The 23,413-nt window shown below is 44.5% G+C and overlaps 1 protein-coding gene across 7 annotated transcripts; it reads left to right on the plus strand.

The window, feature by feature from the left end:
• The first annotated feature begins 1,081 nt into the window (after window positions 1-1,081).
• Window positions 1,082-14,794, plus strand: USP11 (ubiquitin specific peptidase 11). Of its 7 annotated transcripts, none has more exons than XM_036016396.1 (21): window positions 1,082-1,401; window positions 6,656-6,765; window positions 6,938-7,068; window positions 7,374-7,491; window positions 7,842-7,987; window positions 8,110-8,171; window positions 8,292-8,391; window positions 8,759-8,932; window positions 9,027-9,185; window positions 9,560-9,784; window positions 9,914-9,997; window positions 10,087-10,181; window positions 10,872-11,078; window positions 11,726-11,778; window positions 11,972-12,229; window positions 12,304-12,374; window positions 12,557-12,669; window positions 13,573-13,722; window positions 13,809-13,924; window positions 14,094-14,182; window positions 14,267-14,794. In XM_036016396.1, exons 4-21 carry the CDS (start codon window positions 7,446-7,448, stop codon window positions 14,408-14,410), a joined length of 2,292 nt encoding a protein of 763 aa, XP_035872289.1. In that variant the 5' UTR covers window positions 1,082-1,401; window positions 6,656-6,765; window positions 6,938-7,068; window positions 7,374-7,445; the 3' UTR covers window positions 14,411-14,794. The 7 variants fall into 7 exon arrangements, with proteins under 7 accessions (XP_035872289.1, XP_035872290.1, XP_035872291.1 ...); XM_036016397.1 differs by having other exon boundaries at window positions 1,084-1,401; window positions 11,972-12,214; XM_036016398.1 differs by lacking the exon at window positions 1,082-1,401 and adding an exon at window positions 2,492-2,538 and having other exon boundaries at window positions 11,972-12,214.
• The last annotated feature ends 8,619 nt before the right edge of the window (window positions 14,795-23,413 follow it).

Below are 23,413 nucleotides of genomic sequence, written 5' to 3' on the forward strand. Positions count from 1 at the left end.
CTTGCCTTCAACATATTTGTCAAGAGAAAATCTAGTTTAGTCAGGGAAGTGTCCTGCAAGCCTGAGTAGCCCTGAAACTGGTCACCTCTTGCGTTGGGTTCTGAAGAATAAGAGGGTAGTACATTGAAGGATGGACATTCTGTTTATGCTAACAAAAAACACTGCTCCCAGGGTAGGGACCTGCGGTTCCCAGCAGAGCACCGACCGATAGGACCCCAAACCTTAGTGACCCTGGGCCCTCTCCAGTATGTCCTCATCTACCTCATACATCTCTGCCTCCACCTTCCAAACAACCGCTTTGCCCGGACTGAACATGGCATTAGAATCCCACTAGACACCTTTATCTTTCTTAGCTCCCAACTGGAGGTTTTACTCTGCCTGTTGGTCGCAGAGATAAACGCTCATGGTCCCAAATAGAGCCTAGCCCTTGGACCCTTCCCACCATTGGGTCCACTTCCAAGATGGTAAGAGACCCACGATTGTTTGGGGGGCTCCTTTTCCGTTTCCGGGACCAGAATCCGGAAGTGGCCGTTGAGGGGCCTCTTCCTATCTCCCACTGCGGGGGGCGTGGGAAGAGGGCTAACCGCGATGGCAGCGGCCGCAGAGAATCCGCCGGCAGAGGATGGAGAACCACTGCGCGAAGTGATGCCGGGCTTGGAGAGCCAACGGCGCCAGATCGAGAATGGCGAGAGTGGGCGAGATCGTCCACTGCGGGCCAGCGAAAGCTGGCGAGGCAGGGCTGCGAGCGGAGCCTCTGCTGAGGGGGATAGTGTTGGTGCTGACAACCGAGGGGGACGTGGCGCCTAGGCTCGCAGGAGCTCTGCCTGGGGGCGGGGGAATGGCCTGTGGGACACAGAATGAAAGGGGCGGGAAAGTGCCTGTGAGTGGATCGACTTTTCTGGGGGAAGGGGCGGGGCCTGTGTGTTGCAGCCTCACGCCCGAGAACTACGTGAGGTTTGTGGCGGGGAGACAAGAGGCAGAGCCTGAGAAGAAACGGCCATGGGGGTGGGCCCGAGCCTGCGTGGTGGCCCTTGGAGCCTGGGAAGGAGGCGGTCTCCGCAAGGGTGACTGGAGGGGCGTGTTCTTCTCGGCATCAAGTAGGTCTGGGGCGATTGTGGTTGCTCCGGGGAGCCTGAGAAGGCGGCAAGGCGGTGACGTAAGTCACAATAGCGAAATCTGAGCCCCACGGCTGTGGGCGGGAGAAAGGAGCCCGCGCCTGGGAACGAGGCTTAGTGACGTAGGCCGAGGGGAGTGCCCTGAAACCGAGGAAAGACTGCTGCAGAGGGGAGGTGGTGTCTGTGAAGCAGAAAATGGCGCCTGCGAGGGAGCAAAGTTTGTGACGCGGCGTGGTTTCTGCCTCTGGTGGAGGCCGTCTTCCGAGGACTGGAGAAGAAAGGGCAAGTGATTGGCACGGGACGGGCCTTCGATGCTAAATTTGTTTTCTGTTTTAGTACTGTTTTGTTTTTATCATCAGGAAAAACTTTTAAAAAATGCCAATGAGTATCTTCATAAATCGGCTTGTTTTACCGATTTCACTGCTAATCAGTGCTTGCAATGTACTGTTTCTGGGTTTGTTTTCTTTTTCGCCGACTTGCATCTCGTTTTTTTAAGTTGTGAAATACGTAGGCCCTGAACGGATTATACAAAACGTTTATTCTATAAAAATAAGTGGCATTTGCTAATCAAAAATTTTCAAGATCGTGAAAGACAAAAGATGAAGTTCTATTCCAGATTGAAGGAATTAATGAGGGACTTAAGGAGTCATGATAACTAAATGCAACGTGTGATCCTGGATTGGATCCCGGAGGAGAAAATAAATAAATTCAAAATCAGGCTTTTTTCTTTATAAAATTATTTTTCCCTCTTGTACGGTAAAAGATATTAATGGGAAAATGGGTGAAATTTCACTAGGTCTGTAGATTAGATATTAATACTGGTAATTTATTGTTTTTAATAATTGTACTGTGGTTATGAAAGAGGATATCTTAGTAGAACGTACAAGCCAAAATATTTAGGGGTAAATAACCATCATGTAAGCAGCTTACTCTCACATAGTTGAAAAATGGGACATATAAAAATGTACTTATAGGAACAATGATCGAGCAAATGGGTAAAATGTTAAGTTGGGAGTGTCTGGATGAAGGGTATACGGGAAGTCTTTGTATTATTTTTGCAATTATTCTGAGTCTATTTCAAAGTAAAGAACTTGAAGAAAACTAAAACAAGAATTTTTCAATTCAACACACTGCTTAGGAATCAGACTGTTACCTTAAATCCTTTTATGTTCCTCCCGGATGAAAATCCCTGCTCTATGGGAAACTGTTACTCTGAATTTTTAATTCAGTTCATGTTTTTCCACCACTGTATGCATTCATAAATATTATTTGTGGTCTAAGCTTTCATTTTATGGAGTGTATATATGAAATATTGGATGTCTAGCATATCAGGTGGGTACATGGTATCCACATGATGTCATTGGTGACGTTGGCCTTGATCATTTGGAGAAGGCGGCATCTGCTTGGTTTCTCCACTGTACAGGTACTATTTTCCTCTTTCCATAATTTATGTCCATCCATTTCTCAAAACATTTTAACAGCTTTCCATCTCATGCAGTGTAAATGCTAAAATTCTTACAATGACTTCTAAGGTATGGTTGGAGAGTGGTCCTAGGCCACTAGGAAAGAGAGGCTCTGATTTCTTCTCAGCTCTCTCCTCTTGATTACCCTCCCTCCCGCTCACTTTCTCCATCCGGCCATATTGGACTCTTGCTGCTCCTCTAAACGCCTTGAGCGGGCTCTCACCTGATGGCCTTTACAGGGAGATTTGTTGGTCTTAAAGAGTGCTTTAATCATGGTATTGGTGAATGTATTTCTGTTAATGGAGAGACAAAGTCAAGATTCCCTAAATTGGGAATAGAAACGGAGCATTTTTTTTTTTTAAAAAAAACCATTACACGATAGCTTTCCAGCAAGGAAAAGCCTCAATCCATCCTGAGAAAAAAACAATTATAACTGGATTCTTTCTTATAGCCCTTTGGAGGTGTTCAGGGTTCCCTTTTGGGAGTGTTGCAGATGTTTTGAAACTAGACAGAGGTTGTGGTTGCACAACATTACGAATGTATGGAATGCCACTGTATTTGCTTTTAAAATAGTTAATTATATGTTATGTGAATTTTTAAAATTTGTTATGTCAATAAAAAACATTCCCCACCAATGCTGGTTCAGTATTGAAGCCAGTTTATCTCTGTTATTATGGATAATACCTTGAGGTGTTTTTCCTTAACTCCATTTTTTAAATGCTTACCTCTTTAGGTGATAGCAAAGCATCTCAAGGTTCTTTAATTTGCCGTCCATTTTCTAGGGGGTTGCTGTAGTGGTCAGGGAATTTATGTTTATAAAGCATTTCGAAGTGATGGGCTAACCCCTAAATCATAAACCTCATATTACTATTAATATTTGCACCTTCTATCTTTTGTCAGTTGGCAGATCTGGGCAAGGGCAATTAATTAATTTGGCCATCTGAACTGATTTAATTTCTAAGAGAAGTTTATGTTTTAAGAGTAAATTTAAGTCTATGATAGCATAGCTTCCTTGGCAAATTTTAGTTTTTCTTTTTGAGGATGGTGAACCGTCTACAAACATAATCAAATCAGGAAAATCAGAGGGAGTCTCTAGAAGGTCTGCAGGGTATGGGTAGTCTCCTTACAGGTAAGCAAGCTTGGGGTTCTTTGTTCAGGTAAAGGAAGGAGGGTGGTTGGATTCAGTGTTGCAGAATGGATAGTGATATGTGAAGGGAAAGCAGCAACGTGGTATTCATTGAAGATTAAGGACTAGCATAGAAAAGTTGCTATTATTCTGTCAGTGGAGAAAGCTGCACAGCATAGGGGGACCATTAATTTAATGAAGATCCTAAACTAAATCAACTGAAATGTTCATGTTTGGTCGGTGATTGCTGCTATAGCTCTTACACAAGGTAGGATATGCCTTGGCTACTGGATCTAATTCTTTTGTAATTAAATTGGTACCCCCTTGTGCTTGTTCAGAATTTTCATGAACCAAAAGGGAAAAAGGGGTTTGTGAATCTAAAATCCTGAAGGGAGAAATCTTTTGCTAGATAGTCCACTGTACCAGTCTTTGTTGAAATTGAGCATGGGTATGCTTTTTAGCTTGAAAAGTGTGTAGTTACTGAAAGATATTTACATTAGCATATTTAATTGTATATGTAAGTATAATTAGGAAGACAAACTTCGTTTGTCATTTTAAAAAATATTAACTTTGAAAAATAAGAGCTTTTATAAAATTTTAAATTAATTAAAATTTGGAGAGTTTTAGATAAACCTAGTTATGCCTATTGTCATTTCTTTTATAGAGTGAAGGAGCAAATCTTTGTTATCTCCCAGAGACAGTTTGGCATAAAAGACCATTTTAACAGTGTTAGTATTCTGAATATGGAGCCTGAATTTGGGAAGGACAAATCAAGAATAGTTAGAAAAGATAAAAGTTGAAGTAAAGACAAAAAATATTATAGTCAACTTCTTAAAAACAATGATAAACAGCAAAGATTATTAGGAGCTTAACTTTTATTTTTAAAGCAAGGAATCTCTTTAAGATAGGAGTTGAGGATGTCAGAAAGCATCAAGAGTTAACAATTTGGTAAAAAAGGAACTTCTAATCTGGGCATAAATTAATGTGGTCATCTTATGGACAAAGGCCTAAAATTAGAAAATTTGAAATTTAAAAGATACCATTTACAATAGCATCTAAAAAATATATGATACCTAGAAGTAAATAAAATAATGCGATGCTTTTCAGCCAAACAGTGACAACTCTGTATGACTGCCACCTGGGCTGACAGATTGTAAGACATCCTGATTTCAGAGATGTTAAAAAAAAATTTAAGTGTCTTTGAATTAAAGAAACATGGTAGCAAGTTTTGTAAAACTTCAGTCTTCAATGAAGCCCTTAGAAATTCAGGTTGTAGCCAAGTCTGGTGGTCTTGCTTACACCTATAAAGTGTATTTAATGTTAATTTTCCTTAAAAATCTGCATTTTAAAAGTTGAGCAATGTCTCCTTTTGCACTGAAAGTCCCATTAACAATAAATTAGTTTAACTGAATAAATTAACCTCAGACTGTCAATGGAGGCAATGAAAAGCATGAAGGGGAGGGATGATGGTTCAGTGATGGGACCTTCTAGATGAGTGATGGAAGGTTTGTGGCAGGAGCCACTTGGGTGGGGAAGGCGTGTGTCTTTGGCACCAGTAAAGTGCAGGGTCTGTAGGGATTAATGGGGGTGCCTCTCTAATCCCTTTATAAACAAAGGAAAGTGGCCATTTTTATTTTAAAGATTTTATTTATTTATTTTTAGAGAGGGAAGGGAAGGGAGGAAGAGAGAGAGAGAGAGAGAGAGAGACATCAATATGCGGTTGCTGGGGGTTCTGGCCTGCAACCCAGGAATGTACCCTGGCTGGGAATCGAACCTGGGACACTTTGGTTCCCAGCCCGCGCTCAATCCACTGAGCTACGCCAGCCAGGGCTTGAAAGTGGCCATTTTAAAGAATCCCTTTTATAGGGTTAAAGTGCTGGAAAACTAATCAATACAATACTACATATTATCAGTTTTGTAATTTTTTAAAGTGCTTATTTGAGGCTGTTAAATATTTGGGATAGCTTTTTATGTGTCAGATTAGCTGAGCAGGTTTGGGGACACAGGGATTGTATGTCTGTGTACATGAGCTTTTAGGTTGAAGCCCTGGGATTGAACAGTAACAGTTAAAATTTATTTCACACTAAATACGTGTCAGGTGTTTTCCAGGTGTGAGAATTTCTCAGGACATTTTACAAAGGCAAGTTGCACCAGTTTTAACTGTTTACCCTTGTAGTTTCTCCTTTAAAAGAGAGCTGGTAGAGCTGTATACTTAAAAATGGGTCACATGGGGTAAATTTTATGTTGTATGTTTTTTACCACATTTTTTAAAAAGTGAGCTAGTCATCATAAGCTCAGAAATTTATTATAAGGCCAAAATAAACCCTGAATACAAAAATGATGAAAAATGGTGATATGCAGTCTTTGAAGGAAAACCTTATGATTCTTTTAGCATTTAAATTTTTTTTTCAGTTTTTGAGCAGATTTTCAGAATTTACTAATCCGTTTCTTAGCTGAAGATTTTTGCTTCCATTTCTGTCTTGTTACAAACACTGCACATTTAATAGCTAAAACCTAATTACAGATTTTGAGCTTAATTTAACTGTGTTACACCATAGAAGAATACAAGTGAATTGTTGGCTATTCTATAATAAAACTTCATGTTCCCCAGCACTGTAGGTATGGGTTTTTCCCCTTTATGAACACATCTTCTGTTCTTAATCAAATCTCTTCCAGTATCCTAAGAAGTTAGGTAATCTGTACAAATCTGAGTTTTGATTAAGTTTTTCTTCTAATTTATTTATATGATGCTGAAACTTTTGTTCTGAATTCCGGGAGGAATTTTTGAAAATTGATATATAAATGACATACAGCATTTTCAGTTTTAGGGATGCCTCAAACTTGTCATCTTGACTTATAATGTGTCGATAGTTTCAGTGTAACAACCTTGGGAAGTGGCAACATTAACCCCTGGATAACCATATGACACCCCTGTTACCTCTCTGGTCTAGGTTCCTTGTGGAGCGGCACTGGTACAAACTGTGGGAAGTGCACGTGCAGGGAGGAGACCAGGACTCTAGCACCTTCCCTGGCTGTATCAATAATGCTAAGCTCTTTGAAGGTACAGACCTCTGCCTGCCCACATCAGCCTAGCCCTGGAGTTCTTTACCCTTCTGTCCCTGCAAATGACCATAGCCCCTTCTCTGGGTGTTAGGTCATTGGTAAAATGGCCAGATGACTCATCACTTTACTTCCCTGATTCTTCCTCTGCCTCCTCCCCCTGCTCCTCACAGATGAGGTAAACAGGCACCTGAAAGAGGGACTGGTGGAAGGTGAGGACTATGTGCTGCTCCCAGCGGCTGCTTGGCATTACCTGGTCAGCTGGTATGGCCTAGAGCATGGCCAAACTCCCATTGAACGCAAGGTACAGTGGGTGGAGTAGATTTTTGGGGGTTGCGGTAGGAGGAAGGCCTTATAGGCCTGGCATGGGTCCAGACCCATGTGTGGACATGTGTCTCCACATGCGCTATGTAGATATGTCTGTGCCTACACTCCTCTCCCCTCATAGGTCATTATACAGGTATCGTGGTGTATCCCCTGTATGTGTTTGCTTGTGCCTGTGCTCTTCATATCTCAGAGGTAGTTGTGGGGTGTGTGTGTGTGTGTGTGTGTGTGTGTATGTATGCATGCTTTGGGTATACTTGTGTGTATGCTCTTCCACCCTGCCAGGTCGTGGAACTGCGTGGCATTTATAAGGTCGAGGTGTACCCAATAGAACTGCTGCTTGTCCAGCACAGTGATATGGACACACCTCACACTGCTCAATTCAGCCGCACAGATTCTATTGGTGAGTCTAAGGATCATGTATGAGTTGGCGTTCCCAGCCACGTGTCATAGCTCAATACGTTAATGCCCGGGGTTTGGCTGTGGCAGACTGAGAAGGCACTGGACAGACTGTAAAGGACTGAGAAGGCCTAGGTCAGGTTGGACAGAGGCCCTGAGGGTCTAGCAGTTAGCTGGTGTGGCAGAGGATATTTGCTGGGGGTCTGAAGTCCTGAATGTGGTTCAGCCATTGAGGACACAATGTACTGAACAAGTGTGCAAGGTCTGTGGAGATGAGGTGGGGTCTGGTGCCAAGATGGGTCTATTATTCAGTGTCTCGGGATGATCTTGAATGTGTTCCTTTACTATCCACAGACCTAGTTTCACGCACAGCTCAAGAGCAGTTTCTAGTGAGCCCTCAGGAAGAGACACGGCTTTGGGTCAAGAACGCGGAGGGTTCTTTTGAGAGATTGTGGAACACACGCGTTACAGTGCTTGACGCTGCTCTCAATTCTGGGCAGGTAAGGGTGGAGAGTGCTTTTCTGTTCCCCAGCAGTGCTCAGACTGGGGGAGGTGAGAGCTAGGTGCCCACTAACCCTCCACAAATGCCTTTCCCATTTTTTCTTTCTCTTCCTCCTACCAGCTGGTCATCATGGAGACCCGAAGCAAGGATGGCACTTGGCCCAGCAAACAGCCACGTGCTGTGTAAGCCCTTGGGGTGTCTGGTCCAGAGTGGGGTCCCATAGTAGGCAGAAGACGGAGCCCGTGAGCACAGTTCACCCGCATGTAGTAGGCCCTCAGCTGATAGTTTCTCATCCACCCCAGGAGCAGCACATCGAAGGAGGATGAGAACTTCCAGGGCCAACCAGGCATCTGTGGTCTCACCAACCTGGGCAACACGTGCTTCATGAACTCGGCCCTGCAGGTGGGGCCATTAGGGCTATGTCTGACATAGCCACGGGGTGGGCTTCAAGCAGTGCAGATCAAGGATGGAGCTAGAGGGTCTTCAGGGCAAGGAGTCACAAGTCTGACTTCACATGTTCATGTTCCTTCCTGAAACATCAATAGCTTCTCGTCCACTGGCCCCCCTGCTTTCCCTTTTCTTCTCCCTCTTGTCACTACTTTCTTCTCCTAAAATGCTGCCCGTCTTCTCTCCCCTACTCCTGAACCTTTCCCCCATCCTTCTGTCCTTTCTCTCTTTCTTCCTCCTTCCTCCTCACTTCCTTTTCTCACTTCCTTCCTTGGTCATGTCTTTCTTCTCCACCTCATTCCCCTGGCCTTGCCCCCTACAGTGCCTCAGCAATGTGCCACAGCTCACTGAGTACTTCCTCAAAAACCGCTACCTGGAGGAGCTCAACTTCTGCAACCCTCTGGGCATGAAGGGTGAGATCGCAGAGGCCTATGCGGACCTGGTGAAGCAGGCCTGGTCTGGCCACCACCGCTCCATTGTGCCCAATGTGTTCAAGGTGTGACTCAGCCCTGAGCTGCCCCTTACCCCCACTTCTCTTGACTCTCTCAACTAACTCCCTCTTATGCTGTCGGCCCTTGCCATCTTCTCAGACCAAGGTTGGCCACTTTGCATCCCAGTTTCTGGGCTACCAGCAGCATGACTCACAGGAGCTGCTGTCATTCCTCCTGGATGGGCTGCATGAGGACCTCAATCGTGTCAAGAAGAAGGAATATGTGGAGCTGTGCGATGCCGCTGGGCGGCCTGATCATGTAGGTGCTCCTGAAAGACCCCCATCCTGAGAGCCCCATTAAAGTCACTGGGGCCTCTCCCTTGGGGATTCTCTGGCTTCCCTAAGGTATCTCATACCCCACCCTACCCCTGACCTCAACTGGAACCTCACTCCCAACCTTGTCTCCACTACCACATGTACCCCCACACTCAACCCAGAGAACCCCCGCCTAGTCTGCTGCCCAAAATAAACCCCAATCCTGACAATGAAGTCTCCAGGCAGCCCTAATTGTACATCTACATCTGAACTTTGCCAGTGGCCCTAACCTTAACTTGAACCCCATGCACATCCACCCCAAACCATGGTTCCCCCTGCTTTGGGCAAGACATGCTACTCCTCTGACTCTGTCAACAGGAGGTTGCTCAGGAGGCCTGGCAGAACCACAAACGGCGGAACGATTCTGTGATTGTGGACACTTTCCATGGCCTTTTCAAGTCCACACTGGTGTGCCCTGATTGTGGCAACGTATCTGTGACCTTCGACCCCTTCTGCTACCTCAGTGTCCCACTGCCTGTCAGCCACAAGAGGGTCATGGAGGTGTTCTTTGTCTCTATGGACCCTCGCCGCAAGCCAGAGCAGGTAGGGGGGAATGGGGACACAATGAGGGACAACATGTAGTCAGAGCTGGTTTGATTACTGTGCCATGCCTCAAGGTTCCTGCACTAACTCATTGCATGCCCTTCTTCTCTTTTGTGGGCACTTGCTCAGCACCGGCTCGTGGTCCCCAAGAAAGGCAAGATCTCAGATTTGTGTGTGGCCCTGGCCAAACACACTGGTGTCTCGCCAGAAAGGGTGAGGCTTTGTGGATGGATGGAGGGTGGGATTCAGGGGTAGGGAGGCATTACAGGCTGACCAGCCCCCTCTCGGTATCCCATTTCCAGATGATGGTGGCTGATGTCTTCAGTCACCGCTTCTATAAGATCTATCAGCTGGAAGAGTCTCTGAGCAGCATCTTGGACCGAGATGATATTTTCATGTGAGTGAGGGACCCAGGGAGATTGGGGTTCCTTGGGAACATCCTTTGCTTAACCTCTTTCCCTCTCCTCTCCTCACCTGATTGACGGGGCACCAGCCCCGCACAGGACTTCAGCCATGTGCCTTAGTGGGGCGGGTGACAGATCGTAATACAAGGCATCCTCTTCCTTATTACGTGAGGGGGACTCCTATTTTTCTTTATTTTATTCAGCACTTACTGAATACCTCCTGTGTACTAGATGCTGACCTGCACTCCTTTCTCATATCGCAGTCCTCACAAACCAAAACAGTTTTTGCAATAGGGAACACTAAGATGCTTTCTGAACACGAGAGCATTCAAAATGTTAAGATTTTTGGGTAACTAAAATAGAAAGTGGTTCATGAGTACAAAAATTCTTTGTAAACCAAGCAGTGTTTCTCAAAAAGAAAATGATTTTAAATCCCTTCAATACTAAAAGTTTTTGTTCACCCCCTCAATACTTTGGTAACACCACAATACTTTATAAAACATCACATAAACAATGTGCCATTTAAATTATCATTTGCAAAGCACAAAACACTGGGTGACTCTTTAGACCCTTTTAAAAATATTTTCAGGCTTCGAGGGGTGAGTGGGTGGGGGCAGTTGTAACAGTCTAAAAGTCCTTCTTGGGTGTCCTAATTGGGCATGATCTGATGTCCACCCCCACAGATACGAGGTGTCAGGCAGGTCTTCTATCAGTGAGAACACCAGGGAGGATGTGGTGCTCCCTATCTACCTGCGGGAACGCACCCCAGCCCGGGACTACAACAACTCCTACTATGGCCTGATGCTCTTTGGACACCCACTCCTGGTGTCAGTGCCCCGGGACCGGCTCTCCTGGGATGCCCTGTACCACATCCTGCTGTACCGCCTTTCGTGAGTCTGCTCTTCAAGGGATGGGTAGGGTCTAAACTCAAACCTGGGTGTCTAGCTGCTTGGATACCACCTCACCCCCCTTCTATGGCCACTAGACAGCTCAAACTTCATATGGCCAGATAGAAATGTGTAGGTTTTTTTCTGTCTCTAAACCTCTGGCTTTGCCACCACCTCTCCTAGATGCTAGGGATACAGAGGTGAACAAAGTGGACAAAGTATAGACAACTTCACCTTGTACTTGTCTCCTCCTTGGAGAGGTTTGCTTATTTGTGTTTTTACCAATAGATTTTTATTTGGTTTAAAATCCAGAGTCCTTCCTGAGGCCAGCAGAGCACTGCTTGCTGCCTGGTCTAACCCCTCCCTTATGTTCCACTTACAAATCCACTCCTCAGAAGTCTTTCCTGACCAAAATTTACAGCAGATTGTGTGTCTGTGTGCCAGTGGCTTATCCCACTTAAGATCCACCAGATCATCCACTGTTGGGCTGTGTCTTCCATGTCACCTCCTGAGACTTTCCAGGCTCCTCATTAACAACTGTTTGTGTAGGCACTTACAAGGGGCTTCCCATTGCAGACAGTATAGAATCTTGGCCTCTGTCCTTCCTGCCCCATGCCCCTCCTTGAGAGTCTCCTCTGTTCTTTTTGTAGACGCTATGTGACCAGGCCCAGCTCGGATGATGAGGATGATGGTGATGAGAAAGGTGAGGAAGAAGAAGGCAAAATGGTACACAAGGATGAGGGTTTGTTTAACAGTCCGCAGCCAGAGGGAGGGATTGTGGGGTGGGGGAGTCTAGGGTAAGTCTGACCCCCACAGGATCCACCTGGATGATTATTGCTGTTCACCCTCTGGGGCTCACACAGACCCATCTCTGACATCTTCCCCTATCCTAGTAGATATGGAGGGTAAGAACAGCATCCCCAAGCCTGGAAACATGGCTGGGGGCAGCTCCCACAACCCTGGGCCAGAGCAGGCTGGGCCCAGCTCTGGAGTTGCTGGCGGGAGCCGGGCCCCTGTGAACAACTCTCCTGGACCATCTCACTGGCCCCAGAGAGCACGGCGCAAGCACCTGTTCACCCTGCAGACAGTGAACTCCAATGGGACCAGTGACCGCTCGAACTTTAACGAGGATACTCATGGTGTTTCCTTCAGCTGTGAGCCAGGGTTGGGGAGGCGGGAGGGGGGTTTCCTTGGCAACAGGACCCATGACCACTTCCCTTACCCCCAGCCCAGCCGTACATTGCCATTGACTGGGAGCCAGAGATGAAGAAGCGTTACTATGACGAGGTAGAGGCTGAGGTAAACAAGGCCCCAGGGATGGGGGGACACTTGCAGCTGTATCCCTTCAACTCCTCGCACAGATTTTCCAGGGCTTCAGATTCCTGTCTTCAGAGTCCATGCTCTTATTCTGCCTTGTATCTTCCACCCCCAACTCCCTTTTATCCACCCACACCTGGTGGGCCGCCACTCCCCCACCCTAGGGCTATGTCAAGCATGACTGCGTTGGGTACGTGCTGAAGAAGGCTCCAGTGAGGCTGCAGGAGTGCATTGAGCTCTTCACCACTGTGGAGACACTGGAGAAGGAAAACCCCTGGTGAGGAACCAGGGCTTCTGGGGCTATCATTGAGTGGTATCTGCCCAAGTCCCTATTACTTCTAAATATAACCTCTCTTCCCCTCAAACTCATCTGTCACTCTGGCCACCAACACCCCAACCGTATTCCCACCTCAGAGACTTTGCCTGAGCTGTTCTTTCTCCCAGGAACACTCTTTGTCCAGTCCTGGACAAGATTCCTTCAATTTATTCAGGTTTCCAATCAAATGTCACCTTATCAGAGAAATGTTCTCTCATGACCCCATTACCTCCCAGTGCTCTTCCTAGCTGAGCATTACTTTCTTTTTAGTTCAGTAATACCACTCGACGTCACATCCTAGATCCTCTTTTGTGTCATTATTTGCCTTCTCTGTCAGAGTAAACCCCTTGAGGGTGAAGACTTCAAGTGCACTGTGTCTCTTTTTACTGATTATAATGGTATAATGGTATGGAATATGCAGTAGGTGCTCAGTAGATACTTGCAGAATAACCAGAACATAAAGAGAGACAGCCAAAAATGTCAAGCTAGTCAGTAAGAGTGAAATCTTTGCAGGCAGAAAGGGAACAAATACAAAGTGCCAAAGGATTGAGCAGTACAGTCAGTGACAACCTGGTAAGTGAGTGAAATAGGAAGAGAAAAACAAGAGGGCCAAAGGCAGGCTCCAGAATAAGACTAACACCATCTCATGGACCAGAAACCAAACGAAAATACACATGAGTACAAGAACCCATAAAGAGAAAGCAGTTGGTGAACCCTTGATGAGTGACATGTGAAGAATGAACTAAGTAACAAGCAGGCTGGAGGTAAGAGCAGCATCTCTGGACTGGACAGGGCCCATGAAGGCCACCTGGTACAGAGTATGCCCAGAAAGTGTCTGGGTTCTGATTTGGGCTCTATCTGTAGGTACTGCCCCTCCTGCAAGCAGCACCAGCTGGCCACCAAGAAGCTGGACCTGTGGACACTGCCTGAGACTCTCATTATCCACCTGAAACGCTTTTCCTACACCAAGTTCTCCCGAGAGAAGCTGGACACCCTTGTGGAGTTTCCTATTCGGTCTGGGGTCCAGGGAGGCTGGCTGGGGGGAAAGGCAGGGAGTTGGGAAGGGGGTATGCTCTTATTAACCGTGCCACCACCCACAGGGACCTGGACTTTTCCGAGTTTGTAATCAAGCCACAGAATGAGTCAGCCCCGGAGCTGTACAAATATGATCTCATCGCGGTGTCCAACCATTATGGGGGCCTGCGTGATGGACACTGTATGTGGCAGGGGCGTGCCCTGGAGAGGGGGAGGGTCAGGACATCCCCAGTGGGTGATTAGATGTGTGAGCCAGTTGTGGCATCATCAGGGTGAGAGGAGTGAAAGAGTGAACCTGATACCTCTTAGGGACTTCAGGGTAAGTGAGGACATCTCCCCTTTTCTTCCAGACACAACATTTGCCTGCAACAAGGACAGCGGACAGTGGCACTACTTTGATGACAGCAGCGTCTCGCCTGTGTCTGAGAATCAGATTGAGGTATGACTTCTGAGTTCCCTTCTCCCCTCGTCCCAACCCCACCCCCCATCCCAATCCACACTGACTCCTATGCTCTCCTTGCAGTCCAAGGCAGCTTATGTCCTCTTCTACCAACGCCAGGATGTGGCACGTCGTCTGCAATCCAAGCCCCAGCCTGGCTCATCTGATCCCCCAGCACCTCCTACTTGTGAATCCCTGCCCAAATCCGAGTCCATGGATGTAAACTGAACAGCTCTGGCCCTGCCACAAGAAAGGAAGCTATTTCTGTTCTCTTCCTTCTCTCTATTCCTGTCCTCTTAACCTGTGTTAGATTCCCCCTGTGCCAGGTATCACAGGCTTAGTTGTGGCTACTGTTCTCTTGTGCTGCCATATTGCTCTTTCCTGGGGAAGAAGTTGTGTCTCCTCTCGGCAGTGTGTCCCTGCCTGTGTTTGCCCCGTAGAGCATTAACCTTCCCTTCTATCCTCTATTTATGGTTGTTCCCTTTCCTCTGTCCTCAGCCTGTGTTGTTCTGAGGGGGTGGTGGTTGGGTACACCTGAACAGAGTGTATTTTCTTATTGAGACCCTGTACCTTTCGCTGTGTATATATAAAGTACCAGTGTGTTCCTTGGCAGTGTGAGGGGTTTTTTTTTTGTTCATATATCTACCAAGCACCAGTTGTATGTCTGTGTGGTTATGTGTGCTTATGCTTATTGAATGCTGCATGCTGTGCTTATTGTGTGCCAGCTGTGTGCCAGGTGCTATTCTAAGTGCTTTTGAAGTACCATCTGCATGCCACACACAATTCCCAGCACGAAGTGCATGCCCAGGGTTTTCCAGAGCATTTTATATATACTGACTCATAATCCTCACAACAGTCCCACACAAGAGTTGTCATTTCCAGTTTCTGATGGGGAAATTGAGGTACAGAGGTCAAGCAATTGCTGAAGTTCTGTTAGGAGGTCAGCACACCTCACCAGTTACACTGGTGTTGGTCTCTGGAGGGTCTCATTTGGCCTCTGGGTCCAAGATGGAAATCTTTCTGTGGGCATGATCTGCACTACAACTGTACCTGGAATTTGCATTCAGGTGGGCAAATGTGTGGTTTCTGGGCACAAGGATACCATACAGACACAGGCCCCCAGCAGTGTTCTCGTAAGAACTGCAAAAGAGGTACACCTGGCCCAAACCCGCCAAACTCACAGGATAAAAGTTCTGTGTCTCTTCCCCCTGTACTTAGGCCCTATCCCATCATGACCCCAGTTCTCCCATCAGGCAGGATCCCTCCAACCTCATTCCAGAGAAGAGTGAGCTGGAGCATCTACCACTGAATGGCTATAGCCTAGTGTGAGCATAAGATGCCATTTAAGCACTGGACATCTCCTACCTGACCCCACCTGTGAGTGCCAACTATCACCTCAAAAACAGCTTCTGTGAGGACAGCTGTGGAATGGAGTGGGCAAATGCATGGTATCTGGACATAAGCCCTTCCTAACCCTTAACACTCAGGAAAGGAATCCTGCTCAGCTGTGGTTAAGGGACCATTCCCACAGTTGGGAGCCTCAATGTTCCCCCCAGCCTGCTGCCTTTGCACCAGACCTGACAAGACCTACTCTGAGGGTCACTGGACCCAGCATTACCACCCACAAACCTCCCAGCCATACAGTTAAAACAGGCAAAAATCGAGGTAGCTCCTGTGAGGGGCCTAGCTCAAACTGACTTAAGGAAAACTAAGAGATACTAGTTTCAGGTCTGACTGGATCCAGGAACTCGAAAAGGTGTCATTTATTTTTTTAAAGGCTGTCATTCAAATCTCAGAACTGCCGGCCAAGATGGAGGCGTAGGTAGACACACTGTGCCTCCTTGCACAACCAAAAGAAGGACAACAATTTAAAAACAGAAACAGCCAGTACTGATGGAAAACTGAACCGTGTGGAAGTCCAACAACCAAGGAGTTAAAGAAGACACATTCATTCAGACTAGTAGGAGGGGCAGAGTCGGGCAACCACGGTGGAGAGGACTCATGGCAAAGCAGCAGCTGACAGACCCTAGGCCCCAGGTGCACAGGATGGCGGCTGTCAGACCTAGAGAGGTGGCGGACTGTGGAGCTCAGTGCGGTGCACAAGGCAACAGGCAGTCCCACATTCACGTGCAGATAAACCAGACGAAACTGGAGAGCAAGACAGACCACACAACCCAGGGTCCCAGCATGGGGAAATAAAGCCTCAAAACACCAGTTGAAAACACCTGTGGGGGTTGAGGTACTGGGAGAAACAGCCTCACAGGAGAGTTGGTTGGAGAGACCCACAGAATCCTAGAAGGTACACAAACGCAGCCACTTGGGAATCAGCACCAGAAGGGCCCCAATTGCTTGTGAAAAGTGAGGGAAATGACTGACATCCGGTAGAGAGGACAGCAAGTGCCATTGTTCCCTCTCTGACCTCTGCCCCACATACAGCATCACAACCTAGCCACCTGGGTTGCCCTGCCCTGGTGAACAACTAAGCTTCCACCCCTCACTATGTAACAAGTGCGTCAAGACAAAAAAAAAAAAATGGCCCAAATGAAAGAACAGATCAAAGCTCCAGAAAAAATACAACTAAGCAACGAAGAGATAGCCAACCTATCAGATGCACAGTTCAAAGCACTGGTGATCAGGATGCTCACAGAATTGGCTGAATTTGGTCACAAATTAGATGAAAAAATGAAGGTCATACTAAGTGAAATAAAGGAAAATGTACAGGGAACCAATAGTGATGGGAAGGAAACTGGGACTCAGATCAGTGGAGTGGACCAGAAGGAAGAAAGAAACATCCATTCAGAAAAGAATGAAGAAACAAGAATTCAAAAAAATGAGGAGAGGCTTAGGAACCTCCAGGACATCTTTAATCATCCCAATATCTGAATTATAGGGGTACAAGAAGGGGAAGAGGAAGAGCAACAAGTGGAAGTTATTTGAACAAATAATACAGGAGAACTTCCCCAATCTGGCAAAGGAAATAGACTTCTAGGAAGTCCAGGAAGCTCAGAGAGTCCCAAAGAAGTTGGACCCAAGGAGGAACACACCAAGGCACACCATAATTACATTAGCCAAGATTAAAATTAAGGAGAGACTCTTAGAGGCAGCAAGAGAAAAGAAGACAGTTACCTACAAAGGTGTTCCCATCAGACTGTCAGCTGATTTCTCAAAAGAGACCTTGCAGTCAATAAGGGGCTGGAAAGAAGTATTCCAAGTAATGAAAGGCAAGCACCTACATCCAAGCTTGCTCTATCCAGCAAAGCTCTCATTTAGAATGGATGGGCAGATAAAGTGCTTCTCAGATAAGGTCAAGTTAAAGGAGTTCATCATCACCAAGCTCTTATATGAAATGTTAAAGGGACTTACCTAAGAAAAAGAAGGTAAAAAACATGTACAGTAAAATGACAGCAAGCTCACAATTATTAACAACCACACCTAAAATAAAAACAAACTAAGCAAACAACTAGAACAGGAACAGAACCACAGAAGTGGAGATCACATGGAGGGGTATCAACAGGGGAATGGGAGGAGAGAGGGGGAAAGGTACAGGGAATAAGTAGCATAGATGATAGGTAGAAAATAGGTAGGGGGAGGGTAAGAATAGTAAGGGAAATGTAGAAGCCAAAGTACTTATGACACATAGATATGAACTAAAGGGGGGAAATGTGGGTGGAAGGGAGTGTGCAGGGTGGAGGGGAGTGAAGGGGGAAAATGGGACAACTGTAATAGCATAATCAATAAAATATATTAAAAATAAACCTCAGGTAGAGTGTAGATTTAAGCACCGTTACCCCATTTTGCAGATGAGAAAGCAAGCATAAAGAGCTGGTTCAAAATGGGCTATAAGTACAGAAAGACATTGCCTATGGATAATTAGTCCTGGATAAAGCCCTCCTAAAATGAAGTCATTTAAATTTGCTTCCCTGATATAACCAAAGACGTCTTGAGAAGACAACAGACAATTACATAAAGACGACTAAGATAAGACTTCTCAGACATCAGCTCTGGCCGGGTTGCTCAGTTGGTTACAGCATCATCCCAACACACCAAGATTGCAAGTTTGATCCCTGGTCAGGGCACATAACAAGAATCAACCAATGACCCTGGCTGGTGTGGCTCAGTGGGTTGAGTGCTGGCCTGACAACCAAAAGATCGCCAGTTCAATTCTCAGTCAGGGCACATACCTAGGTTGCAGGCCAGGCCCCCAGTTGGGAATGTGCAAGAGGCAACCAATTGATATATCTCTCACACAATGATGTTTCTCTTCCTCTCTTTCTCCCTCCTTTCCCCTCTCTCTAAAAAGAAATAAAGTCTTTAAAAAAAGAATCAACCAATGAGTGTGTAACTAAGTGGAACAACAAATGTTCCTCTCCCCTTTCCTCTCTAAAAATCAATACAGAAAGTTCTCAGACGTCAGTGTAAATGAGCTATGTTTACTTTGGTCGTGTAAATGAAGATGATTACAAGTAAGCAAGAAATTTATAAGATTTGAAAAATGAAAATGAATTTTAAAAAGAACCAAGTAGAAATGATAGAACTGAGGTAGATAATGATAATAACAAAATTTAAGAAGTCAATGGATGAGTTTAAGAATACATTCGACATAGGGGAAAAGGGAATTGGTGAACTGGCTCTAGGTAAAAGTGTACTAAGGAATACAATACATCTTTTAAAAGATTTTCGATTAGACCTGGCTGGGTAACTCAGTTGGTTAGAGTGTTGTCCCAATGCACCAAGGTTGTAGGTTTGATCCCCAGTCAAGGTACATACAAGAATCAAGCAATGAATACATAAATAAATGGAACAACAAATATTCTCCCCCCCCCCTTTCTCCTCTCTGTAAAGTCAGTAAATAAAAGATTTTCAGTTGGACTTATATCATTTGATAAATTAAGGCTATCAAAATAAAGACTAGAGAGAGTATAAATTTCAAACAAACAGAGGGAAGGAAATAAATGAATAATACATCCAGAACAAAGCAAGAAGAAAGGAATATGGAACAAGGTATACATACACAGTCATTTGCAAGTAAGGTCTGCTTTGGCCTCTCTGGTCTCAAGAGAGGGAACTGGGAATCTGGCTGCTGATTTTGAGATCTTGACTGCCATCAAGACCATGACTGCCATGGCATCAGGGAGAGGATAGGGTGAGGGCAAGTAAGAATGCCACAAAATGTTCCTATGACTCTGAACATGGTTTTTCCTTGATTGGATGCTTACTTGATTGCTATAAACCTTTCACTAGTATTTTTCAGTTTCTAATGAAGGATGGAATCTTGGAGCTTCCCAGTCTGACATTTTGCTGACGTTATTTCCCTTGAGTATTGTTTTACATGCGGTTCTTTTTTTAAAAAAATGTGTTCATTGATTTTAGAGAAAGCAGGAGGAATGGGGAGAGAGAGAGAGAGAGAGAGAGAGAGAGAGAGAGAGAGAGAAGAAGAAGAAGAAGGGAGAGAAACATTGATGTGAAGAGAAACATCAACTTGTTGCCTCCCATACATGCCCTGACTGGAGATCAAACCCACAACCTAGGCACTTGCCCTGATGGGAAATTAACTGCCAACCCTCTGGTCTACGGGATGACACTTCAGCCAACTGAGCCATACCAGCCAAGGCTTTGGTCTGTTTCTTCACATGCTTAGGTAGCATGTAGTTGGGTCTTTTTATATAATTTAATTTGATGATATGTGTTTTAATTGAGGTGTTTAGATCATTTAGTTAGTGTGATTATTGATATATTTAAACACAAGTCTTTCATCTCTTTGTTTTCTACTTGTCTTTATGCCCTCATTTCCTGCTGTATTTTGGACTATTATACGAAGGATTCCACTTTATCTCTTTTATTGGCTTATTGGCTACAAATCAGTTTTATTTCTGATTGCTTTAGGGTTTATAGTATACATCTTTAATTTATCAAAGTCTACTTTCAAGCCATATATACCACTTTGCATATAATACAAGAACTTTGCTATAATGTGCTTCAATTTCTCCCTGCTTAGCCTTTATACTATTGTTATTGTGCATTTACATGGTATAACCCCCCACTACATTGTGTTTTTTTATACACTGAATTAATTTAAATACATTTAAATAATAAGAAAAGGATTCGTGTGCGTTTACCCATATAATTACCATTTCCAGTGCTTTTCAGTTTTCTTTTAAATTTTATTTTTTTTTTATTTTAGAGAGGGGTAAAGGGAAGGAGAAGGAGAGGGAGAGATATATTGATGTGAGAGAGAAACATTGATTGGCTGCCTTCTGTATGCACCCCTGCTGGGAATTAAACCTGAAACCTAGGCATGTGCCCTGATTCAGAATCAAACCTGCAACCTTTCAGTTTGTGGGACAAGTTCCAACTAACTGAGCCACACAGGTTGGGGTAGTGCTCTTAATACTTTTGTGTAGGTCCTGATCTCCACCTGGTATCATTTGCCTTCTGCCTGAAGGACATTATTTACCATTTTTTGGATCTGCTGGTGATGAGTTCTCTCAGTTTCTGTGTGTCTGAAAAAGTCTTCATTTTATCTTATTTTTTAAAAAAAGATTGTATTTATTTTTACTTTTACAGAGAGGTGAAGGGAGGGAGAAAGAGAGGGAAAGAAATATTGATGTGCAAGAGATATATTGATCAGTTGCCTCTCACATGGCCCCAAGAGGGTACCTGGGCCACAACCCAGACACGTGCCCTGACTAGGAATTGAACCAGCAAACCCCTGGTTCACAAGTCCCCCCTCAATCCACTGAGCCACACCATCCAGGGCCACCTTATATTTTTTAAAGGTATTTTCAGGGGGATAGAATTCCAGATTGACAGTTTCTATTTCTTTAAGTATTGTAAAGACCTTACTCTATTATCTTCTTGTCTGCATTGTTTCCAGTGAGAAATCTGCTGTCATCATTATCTTTGTGCCTGTGTAAAATGTCTTTTTTTCTTTGGCTGCTTTGAAGATTTTCTCTTTAGTACCATTTTGAGCAATTTGATTATGACATACCTTGGTGTAGTTTTCTTCATTTTCTTGTGCTTGGGTTTCTTTGAGCTTTCTTTGGTCTGTGGACTTCTAGTGCTCATCAAATTTGGAAGAAATCTGGTCATTATTTCTTCAAAATTTTATTTTCTAAAGCTTCCCTCTCTCTTCTCCTTCATGGACTCCAATTTCTCATATATTAAGCTGCATGGAGTTGTCCCACAGCTCACTGATGCTCTCTTCTCCTTCTTTTTTTATTCTTTTTACTCTGTTTCATCTTCAGTAGTTTCTATTACTGTGCCTTTAAGTCTCCTGGTATTTTTTTATCCTCACCCGAGGATATTTTTATTGATTTTAGAGAGAGAGAGAGAAAAGAGAGAGAGAAAGGGAAACATTGATGTGAGAGAGAAACATCAATCAATTGGTTGCTTCCCATGCATGCCCCAACCGGGGATTGAACCCACAACATAAGTATGTGCCCTAACCAGGGATCAAACCCACAACCTTTTGGTGTATGGAATGATGCTCTAACCAACTGAGCCACCTGGCCAAGGAAATTGACTAATATTTTCTTTGGCAATGTCTAACATGCTGTTTATCCCATCTAGTGTATTTTTTTTAAGATTTTATTTTTTTTTTATTTTAGAGAGAGGGGAAAGGGAGGAGAAGGAAAGGGAGAGAAACATGTGCAAGAGAAACGTAGATCAGTTGCCTCTCACACACCCTCAACTGGGGACCTGGTCCAAAATCCAGGCATGTTCTTCAACTGGGAATCCAAATGGCGACCTCTCAGTCCGCAGGCCAGTGCTCAGTCTACTGAGCCACACCAGCCAGGGCTCGTCTAGAGTATTTTACAAGCAAGACATTGTAGCTGTTCAGTTTGGGTCTTTTAAAAATATTCTCAACGTCTCCATTTACCTTTTTGAACATACGGCATGCATTCATACTGTGTTAATGTCCTCTCTGCTGATTCTAACATCAGTGTGAGTTCTAAGTCATTTGATTGATTGATTGATTGATTGATTATTGTCCTTATTATAGGTTGTATTTCCCTGCAAAGGCATTTCTGGCCATGTTTCATTGGATCCCAAACACTGAATTTTACCTTACTAGTTGCTGAATATTTTTATATTCATTTTTTAAAGGTTTTATTTTATTTTTATTATTTATTTATTTTTTAAAAAGATATTTATTTATTTCTAGAGAGGGAAGGGAGGGAGAAAGAGAGAGAGAGAAACATCAATGTGCAGTTGCTGGGGGTCATGGCCTGCAACCCAGGCATGTACCCTGACTGGGAATTGAACCTGCGACTCTTTGGTTCGCAGCCTGCTCTCAATCCACTGAGCTACACCAGCCAAGGCTGAATATTTTTATATTCTTATAGATCTCCTGGAACTTTGTTCTGGGATGCGTGTAATTGTCTTAGAAATAGTTTGAGCCTTTCAGATCTTGCTTTTATGATTTTTTAGGCATTTCCAAAGATGTGTTTATTCTAAGGCTAATTATTTCCCACTACTGAGTTCTCTAGCCAATGACTTGTGGATTATAAGTGTTTCCAGTCTTGCTGGTTGGATTAGCCCACACTGTGAGCACAAGGCATTGTTCCCTATAACCCTTTTGAATGGCTCTTTCCCCATTCTTGGGACGTTTCTTCATACACATACACTAACTGATACTCTGCTGGCTGTTCAAGGAGGACTGTAGATCTCCAGGGTCCTTGGCAGCTCTCTGCTCTCTAGTACTCTGCTCTAAGGATACTAGACTTCCTGGTCTCTATGGACTCTCAACTCTGTCCTCAAGTCTAGGGGTCTGCCAGACTCTCTGCCTGGGTTCCCCTCCCTGAACTGTGACCTGACCTGGATAATCCCTTCAAAGCAGTAATCTGGGGAATTCATAGGACTTACTTCATTTGTGTCCTGTCTCTTGGGGATCACTGTCTTTCATTTCCTGATGTCCACTGTTTGGAAAACTGTTGTTTTGTATATTTGGTCTGGTTTTATTGTTTCAGGCAGGAAGGTAAGTCTTGGCCCTGTTGCTCCATCTTGTCTGTATTTAGAAGTGCTTTCCCTCACTTTTATAAATATTTACTTAGTTGTTCTTTTTCTCACTTCTTGAGATGGAGGCTTAGCTCATTAATTATTCTAACATTTTTGCCTTGATATGTTTGTAATCTTAGGCACTAAGAGATATATATGGATTGTAAAGACCTCTTATACATAGATTTATTACTTTTAACCGTGCTGGGTTCTTTAAATTATTTCATTCCAAAA

The sequence above is a fragment of the Phyllostomus discolor genome, chromosome X (assembly GCF_004126475.2).
Source record: "Phyllostomus discolor isolate MPI-MPIP mPhyDis1 chromosome X, mPhyDis1.pri.v3, whole genome shotgun sequence".
NCBI classification, from domain to species: Eukaryota; Metazoa; Chordata; class Mammalia; order Chiroptera; family Phyllostomidae; genus Phyllostomus; species Phyllostomus discolor.

What these genes read in the sequence shown, in the direction of transcription:
- USP11 (XM_036016394.1), top strand. Translation starts at nt 7,043, where the DNA reads ATGGCCAAACTCCCATTGAACGCAAG. An exon ending in AAACTCCCATTGAACGCAAG is followed by an intron (nt 7,069 to 7,339) that starts GTACAGTGGGTG and finishes TGCATGCTTTGG; the next exon opens with GTATACTTGTGTGTATGCTC. An exon ending in CTGGAGAAGGAAAACCCCTG is followed by an intron (nt 12,670 to 13,572) that starts GTGAGGAACCAG and finishes CTCTATCTGTAG; the next exon opens with GTACTGCCCCTCCTGCAAGC.